This window comes from Bos mutus, chromosome 5 (genome assembly GCF_027580195.1).
Source record: "Bos mutus isolate GX-2022 chromosome 5, NWIPB_WYAK_1.1, whole genome shotgun sequence".
Lineage (NCBI taxonomy): Eukaryota > Metazoa > Chordata > Mammalia > Artiodactyla > Bovidae > Bos > Bos mutus.
In genome coordinates, this window is record NC_091621.1 from 33,893,337 (window position 1) to 33,906,995 (window position 13,659).

Genomic DNA, 13,659 nt, shown 5'->3' on the forward strand with positions numbered 1-13,659 from the left:
GGAGTGGGGTGCCATTGCCTTCTCCAAGCTATCTCACTATGAACAAATAAATGCTAAACTAAGTTATGCAGATTAAAAGGAAAAGCAAAAAGGAAAAAAAAAGATATTACATGGAAATCTGTGAGATCGGTCTTAAGGTATAAGACAAATTAAATTTACAACCAAAGAAACAGAAATCAGATTAGTTGCAGAGCACAAAGAATCAGAAATTCACACTGAAAGTGAAAACCACTCTCTCCTCTTCTTGGCCTCTAGTGAAATTACCTTTTTCACAAGCCACTTCCTAGAGACCTTGTTGGACTGGAGGAAAAAGTTGGAAGACTATGTTGTCAGTTGGAGCAAAAAATTTCATTTTGTGTTCATTCAGACCAGCAAATATGGAAAAAGGGTAGGGTAAGGGGGAAGATGAAAGAGTAAAGTGATTATTTTCACGCTCAAAAAACTCAGCTGTAGGCAAAAAGATTAGGAAAAAAGTGGCAGTGGAAAACTAATAAATGGTGACACTTTAATGCAGGAGACCCCAGTTCGATTCCTGGGTTGGCAAGATCCCCTGGAGAAGGGAACAGGTACCCACTCCAGAATTGTGGCCTGGAGAATTCCATGTACTGTATAGTCCATGGGGTCGCAAAGAGTCGGACACAACTGAGCGGCTCTCACTTTCATTTTTCACTCCCAAATAATCCCAGAATTCAGCTGGTTTATTTCTGCCCACAAAGGAGGGAGAGTATGAAGAGGCAGAGTGGGGATGGGAGAAAGGAATATCCTATGGGCCATCCTTATAATCCTCCCTGGTTAAATCTACAGGAACTCTCCATTCCCATTAATAGATTACAATCTATTATTATTTAGTGTCAGTGAAATTAAAAGTCTAGATTTGTAGGGAAATTTAGTCACGGGGAAAATAAGAATTAAAACATTCATGCCATCTGGACCTAGATTCCTCCAAATTGAAAGATGAAAATAAAGAATTCTGATACCATTACACTTCAGAAGTACAGTGCTTAGTTGAAAAATAAAGTCAGAATTCTTGTTATCTATATGCCTTTCTATATAGAAATTACATCCTAAACAGTCGTATGTTTTTTTTAAATATTAATAGGTTTCATATGTTGAATTTTTTTTCTCATTTCTGTATTTTAAATAGTTAAAAAATTCTTTTTGTTCTAATTAAGTGTCCCTTACATTATTTACTTATCGTATATTGAAAACATCATAGTCTTTCATATATCTCTTATTAAAGACCAAAAGCTCTCTCTCCGACCAAAGGCCAGATCACTCAGTTCTTTAATTTTGAAACCAACCTACTTTCCTTTTTAATGCTCTCACTACATTTTTGTTCTTTAGGAGTCTTCTCCCCAACTGGTTTTATAAGAGTATCCCAACTCTAAACACAGGCTAACCTCATTGTTTCTATTAGTCTGAATTAAAACAGTGAAAATAATACACATGAAAAAGTTTAAATTAATAAATCTTGGTACCCAGTTTAGCTTCTGAATTCTCTTGTAAGAGTTGATGAAAATATGAAGATGAAATAGTAACTTTCATTCACATTCCCTACTTCTAGGTAAATCAGCAGATCCAGGTTTCCCTGGATGTTAACTGAAGACCTACCAAACTTGTGTATTATTTCCACTCTACAGGAATTTCAGTTGGATGCATTTTACTGGATACTTGCCCTGAAAATTTCACATTGGGGCTTATCCTTACAACTAAAATTAAGCAGCTTTTTTGATATTTTTTTTTAAGTATTACTATTTAGCCTTATTTACAGAAGAGATTTGAGGAACTTTAGAACACAAGGAAAAAGGTTAAGTAGATAAAAATTGGAATCTAAAAAAATATAGTTGGATCAAAAATAACAAGTCAGAATACAAATACACAGATGATTGAGTTCTACCTAAATATTAAAAGTAGGCCTGATTTTAATCTGAGATTTCTCACAACTAAAGCAAACACTGAAAACAGTCAGTGATTTGCATTGTTCATAAGAAACATGCAAATTGATTTCTCAGGTTGAAGTAAAGCTCTTCCTGAAACAGGTCTGAACAAAATTTCTCATTTAGATTCTGAGAGATGTAATGTTTCCTCAATATCCTCACAAAAAGGCAACAGGAGATCTCATTCAATGGTTTACTGACTTTTAAACATTAGAACAGGAAAATAATAATCTCACATTACATGGCTTACGGTCTAACTTTTGAAAATTCAAGCTAGGGTGATGAAATGGTAGCTGGCTAAAGTTACTGGTTAACACCCAACATTATCAGCTGCAAGTTATCAAGGTGAGATCCTAATATCAATGTGGACTCACAGTGGGCACTCAGGCCAAGCCTGAATTTTCTAGGAAGGAAAGGAAAGTGGCAAGCACTCCCTCTTCTCTGTTACTTCTGTATATGTATTTTTAGTGTTGAAGTAATGCCATTATATTTACAGATCTCTCCTCTAGTATGAGAGTTCCACATCTTAGTCCTCTTTGAAATCAACCCCCAGACCAGTGCCTAGCACACAAATATACTCAATAAATGTTCACTGAATACCAACATCAAGAAAATCAAGATCAGGAAAATACTGGAAGTAGTGATCAAACAGCAACTATAGTCTACAACTTTCACTGAAGGAGGGGAGAGAAATCACCACCAAAAAGCAATTCAGAACATGAAACATGTCCCAGAGAACTGAAAGCTTCCAGAGCTCTACTTGATTTTTCTAGTACATATGGACCTGGTCTTATCATGACATTTCATATGCTCCAGAATTGGCCCATTCTGCACAGGCAGGAATACCTGCACTGGCTAAATACAAATCTGTATTAAAAAGTATAACATTTAGATTATCCAGGCTAGCAGGGCTGTGATTCAAGACAGCAAAGTGTTCATATAATTCAAGGTAAATCTTCTCTATGACGCTTCTAAAAGTGAACTGGTTTTGAAGAAAATCATTTTATAGCTATTTCACATATTGCTGCTCTAGTAAACACAACTGGAACAATGCATCATTATGAAGATGATTTATCATGTTTTAAAATTTTTTCCAAGACAAGAGACTTTCCAAGACAAATTCTTCTATTTGTTCTCTTTCTCCCTTCCTAGTGGTTCTTCTCTGCTGTCATCAACTGCATTCCAATGTGCCATTTTCTAATTTCTCCTACTATTATTGCTTTTTCTCTGCCTCCCTCATTTTCTTGCCTCTGTTATTAGGGGACCTTCTTTTTCATCACCCTCAATAGCCAGGGAATGTTTTTTCCTTCTGCTTTCACAAAATGATCAGTCACGTCGTGTATTCTGTAACCTCCGCTGTCTCCTGATTCTGCTCGGCTATTTTGTCACTGATGACATTTCTACAGTTTTTCTACATTTCCGTTGTTGTTCCAGACACCTGAAGGTGCCTGTGGTTGAAGAGGGGAGCCAGTGCTAAGTCAAAGTATTACTCTGTGATTATTCTTAACACACACATTCACTGTTTTCACTTAATTTTCAAAGTACAGTACAGAAGTTTATTAATGGCCCAGTTCCTACTTCAAGTCTTTAAAAGATTTAAGGAAAGAGATAAGTGGCAGACCAAGGAAACAGGTAAAATAAGACTGTCAGTGGAAACTAAAAATTCTGGACCACTCAGCATAAATGCATATACTATGAATAAACTACAATATTGTCAGGCAATGAGGACTTTTGTCTAAAAAAATGGTAATAAATATGTCAACTTAGAAAAGCTGAGGTCTTTTCTTTTTAAATGTTTTCACTTTGTCTATAATCACTATAATTTTAGGAAGCATTTAATAAAAATAAAACCTTTAAGTTATTAAGTCAACTATTTCTGTGTAATATAAAAGGTTTTAAGAATATGTATTCTTGTACGCCTCAAATTATATCTTCACTCTTACTTATATCAAAATAAGCTAATAAACTCTGAAAAACATCCAAATGCTCTTTTTGTGTAGAATTTGGCTAAAAGAATCCACTATTAAAACCACAAGGTAAATTGATGAAACAGAGCTAAATATATACCTTAAGCCCAGGCTCTGAATCTTTTTGCATACTTGAACATTAGAGATAAGTATTTATAGAATTGGGGTCTGTCTCCTGGTTTGGAAGTGTATTTGAGGTAGGGTGAAACAAAGGCAGATAAACGTAACTATAATTAACGAAAGGAAAACAAAATGTCAAAGTAGCCAACTCAACTCATTTCTCTTGTCTCATAATACATATCATCAAGTTAATTATAGAAAGACAGCTCATCTGGGATCAGAGCAAACATCTGGTGTAAAAATTCAGTTTAACCTGTAGAACACAATTCCTTTCAGTCATCCAAGAAGGCATGGAAATAATTTTTGTTATCAAAAAAAACCCAAAAAGCATTATGTTTCTGTAAATGGGATTTTACCTATAAAGACAGTTAACGGCTCACCTTTACTGAGCATTGGGTATGGATCAGGTAATTATTAAGAACTGCATATGGATTGACATTTAATCCAACAACACTACGAGCTAGACATGATTATCATTATCCCTGTATACCAAAGAGGAAATGACCTGGAGTGACTAACTCAAGCTACCTTAGGTTCTACAAGAGATTAAAATGCCAGACACCAGTTAGCACTCTTCATTTCCATGCTGCAGTGTCTCCTTACTATTCACACAGATGACTATGCTCCGTTCAGGTAAAATCCCATCTTCTGTCCGATTATTCTCTCTTGCAGTCCATTTAAAACACATCTAGAAAGTATTTGATCATCATCAGAAGACCCAGTACCTCCAAAGAGTAGTTCTAACTTAAATATTATAATATTTTCCCTATTACAGTTAATACTTGCAATTTTTACTATGTCTAAAAAATGAATATATATGCATATATATAAAACATTTGAAACATGTGAAAAAGAATAAAATTTAAAAATTTCATGTTTTAAAAGAACATACCAGTTATTTGGGGTTCCACTGGAAGTATCTTAAAAACAAAATTCTTCCACTTAACAACACTAAAGAATGAGGTATATAAATGTTTTAATCACAGACTTTTACTGTATGCAATTAACTGTATTTCACAACTTGCATCTTACAAAAAGACAGTACCATAGTGCCTGTAAAAAGTACTGCAATTAAACAAAAAGTTACATTACCACATGAAACCACCAAATATCACAACTGTCAGAGTCTACAGTTTCCTTTCTTCAAATGCGATCATGATGTTTTTATGTGATATTTTGTATCCACATTATGATTTTAAGTTCATTTATAGTTCAAAAGTCTCCTACAGGTAAATATGTATTAAACAAATGGCTAAGAGAAAGCAGGAGACCCTAGAATTTAAGAAGTACTGTGTGGTTTCTAAGTTTGATTTTTAAAGACAACATGAAACACTTTTATTAGTTGCAAACAAAAATGCAAAATCTGTAGTCATAAAAATATTTTATTGGTAAATTTACATAATAGTAAGTGGGGCTGTAAATATTTTTTTAATTTTAGGATATTGATAAATGCATAAACTGGCAAGTGTCTCTGAAAATAGGGTACTATAATTTTTATAAGAATTGTTATATTTAATAAAGAGGCCAATTAAGCTGATTAAATATTAGTTATTTCCTGGTTCTGTGCAACAGTTCCCATTTGTGTATTAATTAGATTCATACTCCTATGACCCTGGATAAGTCTGGGGCAAGGAAACAGTGATAAAACTATTATTAAATTAAAGCTTTTCCAAAATTGCAGCTCTTAAAATTACAGCTTTTCTTTTCTGTTTTCGTCAAATGCTTATAATTACTTGAATTTTAATGTTCTATACAATACAGAAAATACCAGTGTTCAATGACAATAGCACTAAACCTGAATTATAAAGCTACGTAATCAATGTTTTATTGTTTACTAGTCTGCTAGTAAACATTACAATAAATGAATGTTTTGAAAGATAAGCAAATCCCCCCAAAACAGATAAAACCTAAAACGTAATTCAGAAACAATAATTTAGTAAAATGTGTCAAAAACATTGGCAATGGTTCATACAAATTCTTTATTTAATAACAATCTTCCTATTTAACCACACCAAGTACCAGCAGGTGTATTTAAGAGGATATCCATTAAGAAAATTCTGTTGCAGCAATAGTTGATTAAGTTGATCTTTGACTTGTATACATATAACTATTTGTTTCACAATTCTCAAATAATACATATTTAGGCAGCTTGCACTATGTTATAAAAATTTAAATTCGTTACATGCCAATAGTAGAGAATTCAAGAATTATGTGTTAGAATTCACTAAACTAAAAGTGAAAATAGACTTACCAATAACACTGCATAATGAATAACTCAACCACATTTTCATGGCAGCTTAACTGTGGAGACCAAAACATTAAGTCTGGAAATGTTTGGTAGGCACAGATTGCAATTAAAACCTAACGAATTCTAACAAATTTCTATTTTAATTAAAACGCAAATCATGGATTGTGCACGAATATGTTTGTCATGAAAATGTGGTACTTCTTGGCATAATCTGTGTATTTGCATGGTATGACAGAAGTGATGGAAACTGGAGAAAATAGACTTTAATGAGATTCTCCATTCAGTGATGAGGCTTCTCCTCTGGGTGAAGACGACCTGGACATTCCCCTCTCTGTGTTATCAGAGCTGGAGCCACTCTGACTGTGTTGATCTGCAGAGGCAGCACTAGACGCAGGCGGGGACTTCGTTTTCTCCTTAAAGTCTGTAATAATGACTGTCAGATCTCCAACGGTAACTTCCAAATGTTGAGCACTACTCCGATCCACATTTTTCAATCTTGGCCTAAACACAAAAGATAATAAAATTTTTAACTAGCTTTTCTCTCTACCAAGTCTCTGAGCATGCAGTGCATATTAAATTAAGTAAAAATGACAAAATAAGTACATCTATATTTAAAGCTCTCTATTCATGTGTAACTAAATGCAAAAATATAATTAAATGCTTGAAATCATTAACATTAATCAAGCCAATCATTCATGAATCTTCCTCAACATGACAAAAAATACTGGGAGTAATGGTCTCCTACTTGTGCTTTTATAACTTTATCTCAGTTTGGCAAACAGCTTATCAATTTTACTACAGTAAAGATTTTAGAACAGCAGTCACAGCTGCATCACAGAGGAAGCTGACAGCAGCTAAGGCTGAGTCAGATGGAGGGCTGCCACTCCAGTGATGCGCACTTACGATAAGGGCATCGTGACTGTCTGCTCTGCCAGGACCCAAAACCATTCCGATTGGTTAGAATTCATGCAAATATCTGTTCAGTATTGTGAATATCACTCCTGGCTTTATGAGTGAAAAAGAAATAGTTCAAACACAAATGTCTTTTAATCTAGTAAAACAAAAACAAAAAGCAGAAAGTGTCCGCACACTTAAGCCTGTATTTGTGGCCTCCATATTTAATTTCTAATATATCTTCAACTTGAAAAAATACTTTCATGACATAGTAAAACAGATGAAATCTTTTATTTCTATATTATATATTTCATATTCTACTTTATATATCAGTGTTAAAAGACAATATTAAATGGTTAATTTTATTATTTCAAAAGTACCATTAAAACACTCTTCAAATTTACCTGGTTTTCTTATGACTGTTCTTTTTGCTAGTTGTTTCCTTTTCACTTTTTTCTTTTTCTACTTTATCTTTTTTCTCTTTCTTTGACTGTGTAGGGGGTACAAACTGCTGAGTAACCTGCTGTGCAACCAACTGGGAGACAGGTCGAGGTTTCCTGTGTGCATGTTAAAAACAAAGGTTTTTTTCTTACTATAATTTAAGAACATGATTTTTTATGAGACTACCTCAAATTATGAGAATAGATATATATTGTGATTTTCACATATAAAAATTTTCATATCTAAGGTAATTCAGATGTGCAATTTAACAGATCTATATATGTATATACACACACACATAATTTCTTTCCTAGTCAACAAAAATAGAACTATAATAACAGTTCAAAGTTATCACCCAAGATATATAGTCAAACAATTAAAATGTAACTGTCACATAAATTGACATGAAAATTATTAAAAATGTATATCAAACTGTGCTCATGGGGAAGCAAACATATAAACAAACATGAAACTTTTAAATTAAATTTGAAAGTTTACACTGAAATAAAATCTAAATGTATCCCTCCTCTTTCAGAGAAGGAAATAGCTCACCATCTGTGACAGTGGCTATTCTTTTCTTTAAAAATCATTCGTTTATTCATTCAGTAAATTTTCTCCTTATTGTTAAAGTCTTTAAGTTTCCTTACCTATCTAGCCACAATTTCACTGTGCTTTTTTAACCTTGGAGATCTTCCCAGTCTTTTGAGACTTGCCTAGCTTACTTATTAAAAATAAATAAATAAATGTATTGAGAACCTACTGCAAAACTGTACCAAGAGAGATGAAATGTTGCCTGACTACAGCCTTTGGTACCAGTTGTCACTCTATTAGCCCAGGGTCAAGGATCCCTCCAACTTTATGGTACAGTGTGGGAGGCTGAGGGTCTCTTAAAATGAGAAAGACTACTAAAGAGGGGAAAAAAGATGGGAGAACGAAACAGGGAAAAGTAAGATAAAAATAAATCATAACAGATGGTCTACAAACAACAGTAATCTATTGCCTGGAAAATCCTGACCCTCTTTTGGTCAGCACAGCTATTAAAAACATTTTTTTTCCTCTGTTCTTCTAAAGCAAGACAAAATAGAAACCAAAGAGAAAATACTGCACAATCTAGCTTTCAAAGCTGTAAGGAGGAAGGAATCCTTTGAAGGAGGAAACAGGAAATGCAGTATATAAAACATCTTAATAGATGGATACTGAATTTTGTTTAGAACCAACAGAGTTTGAAGTAAAGGTAGGATATCCAGGAAAGATGTCCAGAATACAGCAAAACCAATACAGTATTGTAAAGTAAAAAATAAATAAATAAATAATAAATTCGATTAAAAAAAAAAAAGTAGGGCTAACCCAGATACCAGGGTTAATGATACATACATATCAAGAGTTACATAGATGAAAATATTATTGGCTGAGCTTGTTCAGGAAATAAACTTTAAAAGAAAAAGGACTAAAGCACTGTTCTCAAATTTAAGGTACATCAGGATTACTAGAAAGTCTTGTTTAGCTTGCTTAGCTCTGCTCCCCGGGTTCTGATTCAGTAGGTCTCAGACGGACCCTAAAATCTGCATTTTTAATAGCTTCCCAGTTAAGCAGAAGCCTCTGGTCCAGCCACCACACTTTGCAAAGAAGCTTGAAGGAGTGTAATATATTAACATTACTGCAACAAAGACTTTAAGATGGAGAGCAGGGAGCAGCAGAGAAATGAAAAAAGATATGAAGGAACCTGATAATGCAAAGCTAAGGAGTCTGATTTACTCTTTAAAGATGGGAGCTCACTGAAGAAATTCAGACTTGAATTTTACAAAAATTACTGGCAGCAATGTGGAAGAGAAAGGTACTACAGAGGCAGGGAAAGCCACTTTAATAGATCAGGCTAAAATACAAAGGGCTTGAACTAAAAAGGAAGCAGCCATGGGGTTATTTAAAGACAGAATGAAGAAACAGAGAATCAGGGGACATGGTGACTAATTAAACATGCCTTTCCCACTTCTCAACCAACATAGTCCCTTAGCAAAACGTACAGAAATTCTTGCTTGTTCTCATGTAACCAGTATTCTGTGGATGAAATTTAACAAAAAATAAAGTCTTAGATGTGGATAAATGCTATGGAAGAAAAAAAGGTAAGGAACACAGGGAGTTTTAAGGAAGGAATTGCAATTTTAATTTCACCGTCTCTTTCTTCATCTAGAGTATAAACTCTACAAAGAAAGAGACAATATCAGTTTTATATACCACTGGATAACTAGTACCTAGCATAGTATTGGAAAATACTAGATACCTAATATTTGTTGAAAAATGAATGAATGATAAAATCAGGTTTAACGAGGAAAGGTTTTTGCATTTATTAAAAAATTTTAATTGGAAGACAACTGCTTTACAATCAGCGATTAGTATACATATGTTCCCTCCCTCTTGAACCTCCCTCCCACCCTTCACCCACAAAGATGTTTTTTAAGGAAAGGAATACTGTCTCTATGCATACTCACAGGCTCAACCACTCACTCACTACATAGAAGCAAGCAAGTAGTGAAAGGCAAAAGCAGCAGGAATTAATTTCTCTTTTAATTATTCTAGGGTATGAAAAGAAAGAGTTCAAAGGTGTGGCAGGTTGTATAAAGATTTGGTTAGACTAGTGCCTGGTGAACAGTGAGTCACCTAAAATTGAGAGTCACTCCAAGCTATATAATGCAACTGAGGTGTGGTCATCATTTCTCTCCCAAGGTATTATGGGTGTCTGAATTTCACAACTTCCTTTATTACAGTTTGTACTGTTACTCCCTTAAACCTAAAACTGAATACAAAATAAATTTATAAAAACTTTAAACTGAATTACAATAAACTGGAAAATTTTAAAAATTCACATTCTAGAGTAGAAATCCTGATGTTTCCATCAATCAATAAATTGACTTTAGTTATTTATAGGCCATTATCACTAACTTCAGATATATAATCATGTATATTCTCTTTATTTAGTGCTGTTTTTAAGCAAAACTGAATATTTTTCTAGGTTTTTCTGGATTCATTATTAACCTCAATACAGTATTTCCCTTAAGACGAAACTGTCTCAATCATGGATTCTCTGATCACTAAGTTTTTAGGAATGTAACTGCTGTGTTGTGGTTAGGTACTTAATATTTTTACAACACTATCAACCACTCCCCTTCCCCATCAGTATCTGTCTCCAACTTGGTACATGTTGCTTACGAGACACAGTTCCTCAGTCACTCCCACTTTTACGTAAGAAAGAAATTAGAAAACTCATTCCCAACTTCATGAACCTTACAATAAAACTGCTGCCAAGTGTTTTTCATAGTTAACAAGTTCTCGCTCCAGAATTTTTCTAGAACCATTTCCCCTTTTTATATGGCCCATAAATCTGAAAAGGAAAGCATATCAGTCAGTAGAGAATGATTTTCTCCATAAAACCATGAGGTTGAGTTAAATAAATCAATATTTTAAAACAAGTTATGAATCTAGATTTCTTCTAAGTGTCATATTCTCAGAGGTAAGAATAAAAATAATAAATGTATATTCTCCTACAAGGTGAACACAACACAGAAAGAAAGACTAGCTGGCCTGGTCAGGTGAAAGACTGGAATCGGGGGACAAGCTCGAAGACCATCACAACAAACTAGAAATGATGGTGCTGGTCGTGCTGGGCTTGTGGATTTTATAAAATTTAAGAAAAGGTGTCCCTGGGGCAAGTGGAAATGTGAGACCAGTGTTCGCACAAGCAACCAGTAATCTGTGTACTTGGCACTGTCTGTCTGCTGTTAATTTTTTGTTAGTTTTTAAGCACCAACAAACTTTCTATAGTTGCTCTCTTCTGCCTCAAAAAATATTGTTTTTGTTTTTCAGTAGTTACATCTCTTTCTCTTTCAATCCTAGATTTTCCTATTAATTCATTCTTTTATTCTTATTTTAATTAGATGGTTGATTTTCACTTAAAAATTACATCTTTGCTCCTCTTTTGTAGGATTATTTGATGTGGTACAACTATGGATGAAAGAAGCACAAAACATGTGTATACACGTAGCTTAACTACTGAACAAGCTTTCCGCTGCTCTCTAATGGCTGAATGAGTTTTAAAGAGCCTTCAATGAAGGCAGGAGGAACACAGCTTCTGACCATCTTTTCAGCCTATCATAAACTGACTCACCTTCACCATGCTCTATTCAAAAGAAAGCTCTCCTATCTCTAGAGTCTTAGGTTTAACTGTGATCCATTTTCTACTTAGTGAGAAAAATCTAGAGGAGAGCAGGGGATTTTAGAGGTGGGAGATAAGATATGGGAGATAGTTAGGATATTAGGGGAAGGGTATGTATATGGTATGCCTTTTTTATGTTCAGCAATTTATCATTCATGATTTTTGACAATAAACCTACAATCCTGAAGGTTCTGTGATCAGGAGGACAAAAAGGTTACCCAGTTAGAAAAACAAGTGCTATCCAGACATATCTCAACTGTACTCTATTATTCACATATGTCATGATTTGATGTAACTTGTAAAATATGGCATTCCAAAATTTTGGGATCTCCATGTCTCCCTATGTATCCATCACAAATAGGTCAAAGAGACTATGTAAAGTTTGACAGGTCTCTTTTGCTTTCCTGTAACCTAAAAATTGATTTCCTGTAACATTAAAAAAAAGAGGAGGGAACATTTCAACAAACATTTATGGATATCTCCTACTCATCAGAACAAAGTACTTTTAGGAGCTGTTTGACTTTTCATGTGGGTAGGAGACTGGTTAATGGTGGCTTGATATATACCGTTTCTAACTATGTCTCTGCCCTCCACCCCAACCACCCTGCAACAAAAATTCTATGTGCTGAATATTACGAAATAAATATTTTAAGCTTGATTAACCTCATCACAAATTAGTTTTGTTGAACTGGATAGGCAATAAATAAGATATAAAGCAATTATTCATTCTTTTCTAAAGGAGGCAACATTATTCATAGCTGAGAAAGATACAATCTGTTGCAAAACACTAAAATACGTATATTGTAAATTGAAGCAATATAATAAATTTAAGTGAGTTAAAAAACTAAACCAAAAACTTAAACTTGTTGCAAGTCTGTTGATACACTGCTAACAAAAGTCCAAAAATATAACCAAGGAAGATTTTATAAAGAAGCCCCACTGTTTGACAAATATATTGCACATCCACACGTGTCAGACACTAGACACGGTGCTGGAGATTCACTGTGAACGAGACAGACACAGTTCTCACCCTCAAAGTGTTTCCTTAATATATGGGAGAGAAGCCACACAAAGGATAACTAAATAAATAAAAGTAACTTTTGTCAAAAGCACCAAGAAGGAAAAAAGGATGTGCTGTGATTTCAAAAATCAGACAGAGGATTTACTCCATGATGGAAGGAACTTTAGCTCATGTTTAAACCATCAGTACACCAAGAAAAACAGCCATCACCATGGACTGCCACCCTCCTCTTTTAAATCATTTTATGAATAATTTACAGAAGTAAAAAACAAAGGAACAGTTAATATTAAAAATTTTAATATTACTAAAAATTTTATAAGACTTTAAAATGTAGTAAACCCAAATTTTTATTCTATTTGAAGGTATATAGACCTGATATAGTGAAGGCAATGGCACCCCACTCCGGTGCTCTTGCCTGGAAAATCCCATGGATGGAGGAGCTTGGTAGGCTGCAGTCCATGGGGTCGCTAAGAGTCGGACATGACTGAGTGACTTCACTTTCACTTTTCACTTTCATGAATTGGAGAAGGAAATGGCAACCCACTCCAGTGTTCTTGCCTGGAGAATCCCAGGGACAGAGGAGCCTGGTGGGCTGCCGTCTATGGGATCGCACAGAGTCGGACACGACTGAAGTGACTTAGCAGCAGCAGCAGCAGCAGACCTGATATAGACTAATGTAACTAATTCCTCATCAGCTTGATAGGCCTAATCCTAGGAACATATCTACCTTGTAAATAGTGACTCCTGATCTCAAATACATCTCTAATAGACTCTGGCTTCTCTTTGCTTCCATGTCTTGCATTGCATCATCAAAACACTTTTAA

At 34.4% G+C, this 13,659-nt stretch overlaps 1 protein-coding gene across 3 annotated transcripts in view; it reads right to left on the reverse strand.

The window, feature by feature from the left end:
* Positions 1-5,984: 5,984 nt before the first annotated feature.
* YAF2 (YY1 associated factor 2) overlaps positions 5,985-13,659 on the reverse strand; it is a 79,238-nt gene continuing 71,563 nt past the window's right edge. For 2 of the 3 annotated variants that reach the window (XM_070370625.1, XM_070370624.1), the window contains 2 exons: positions 7,571-7,723; positions 5,985-6,773 (listed from right to left, as the gene is read on the reverse strand). In XM_070370625.1, coding sequence (XP_070226726.1) covers positions 6,536-6,773; positions 7,571-7,723 — 391 coding nt within the window. In that variant the 3' untranslated portion in view covers positions 5,985-6,535. Of the gene's footprint in view, positions 6,774-7,570; positions 7,724-13,659 lie in introns of those variants that run through there. The other variant, XR_011464215.1, reaches the window with a different exon arrangement.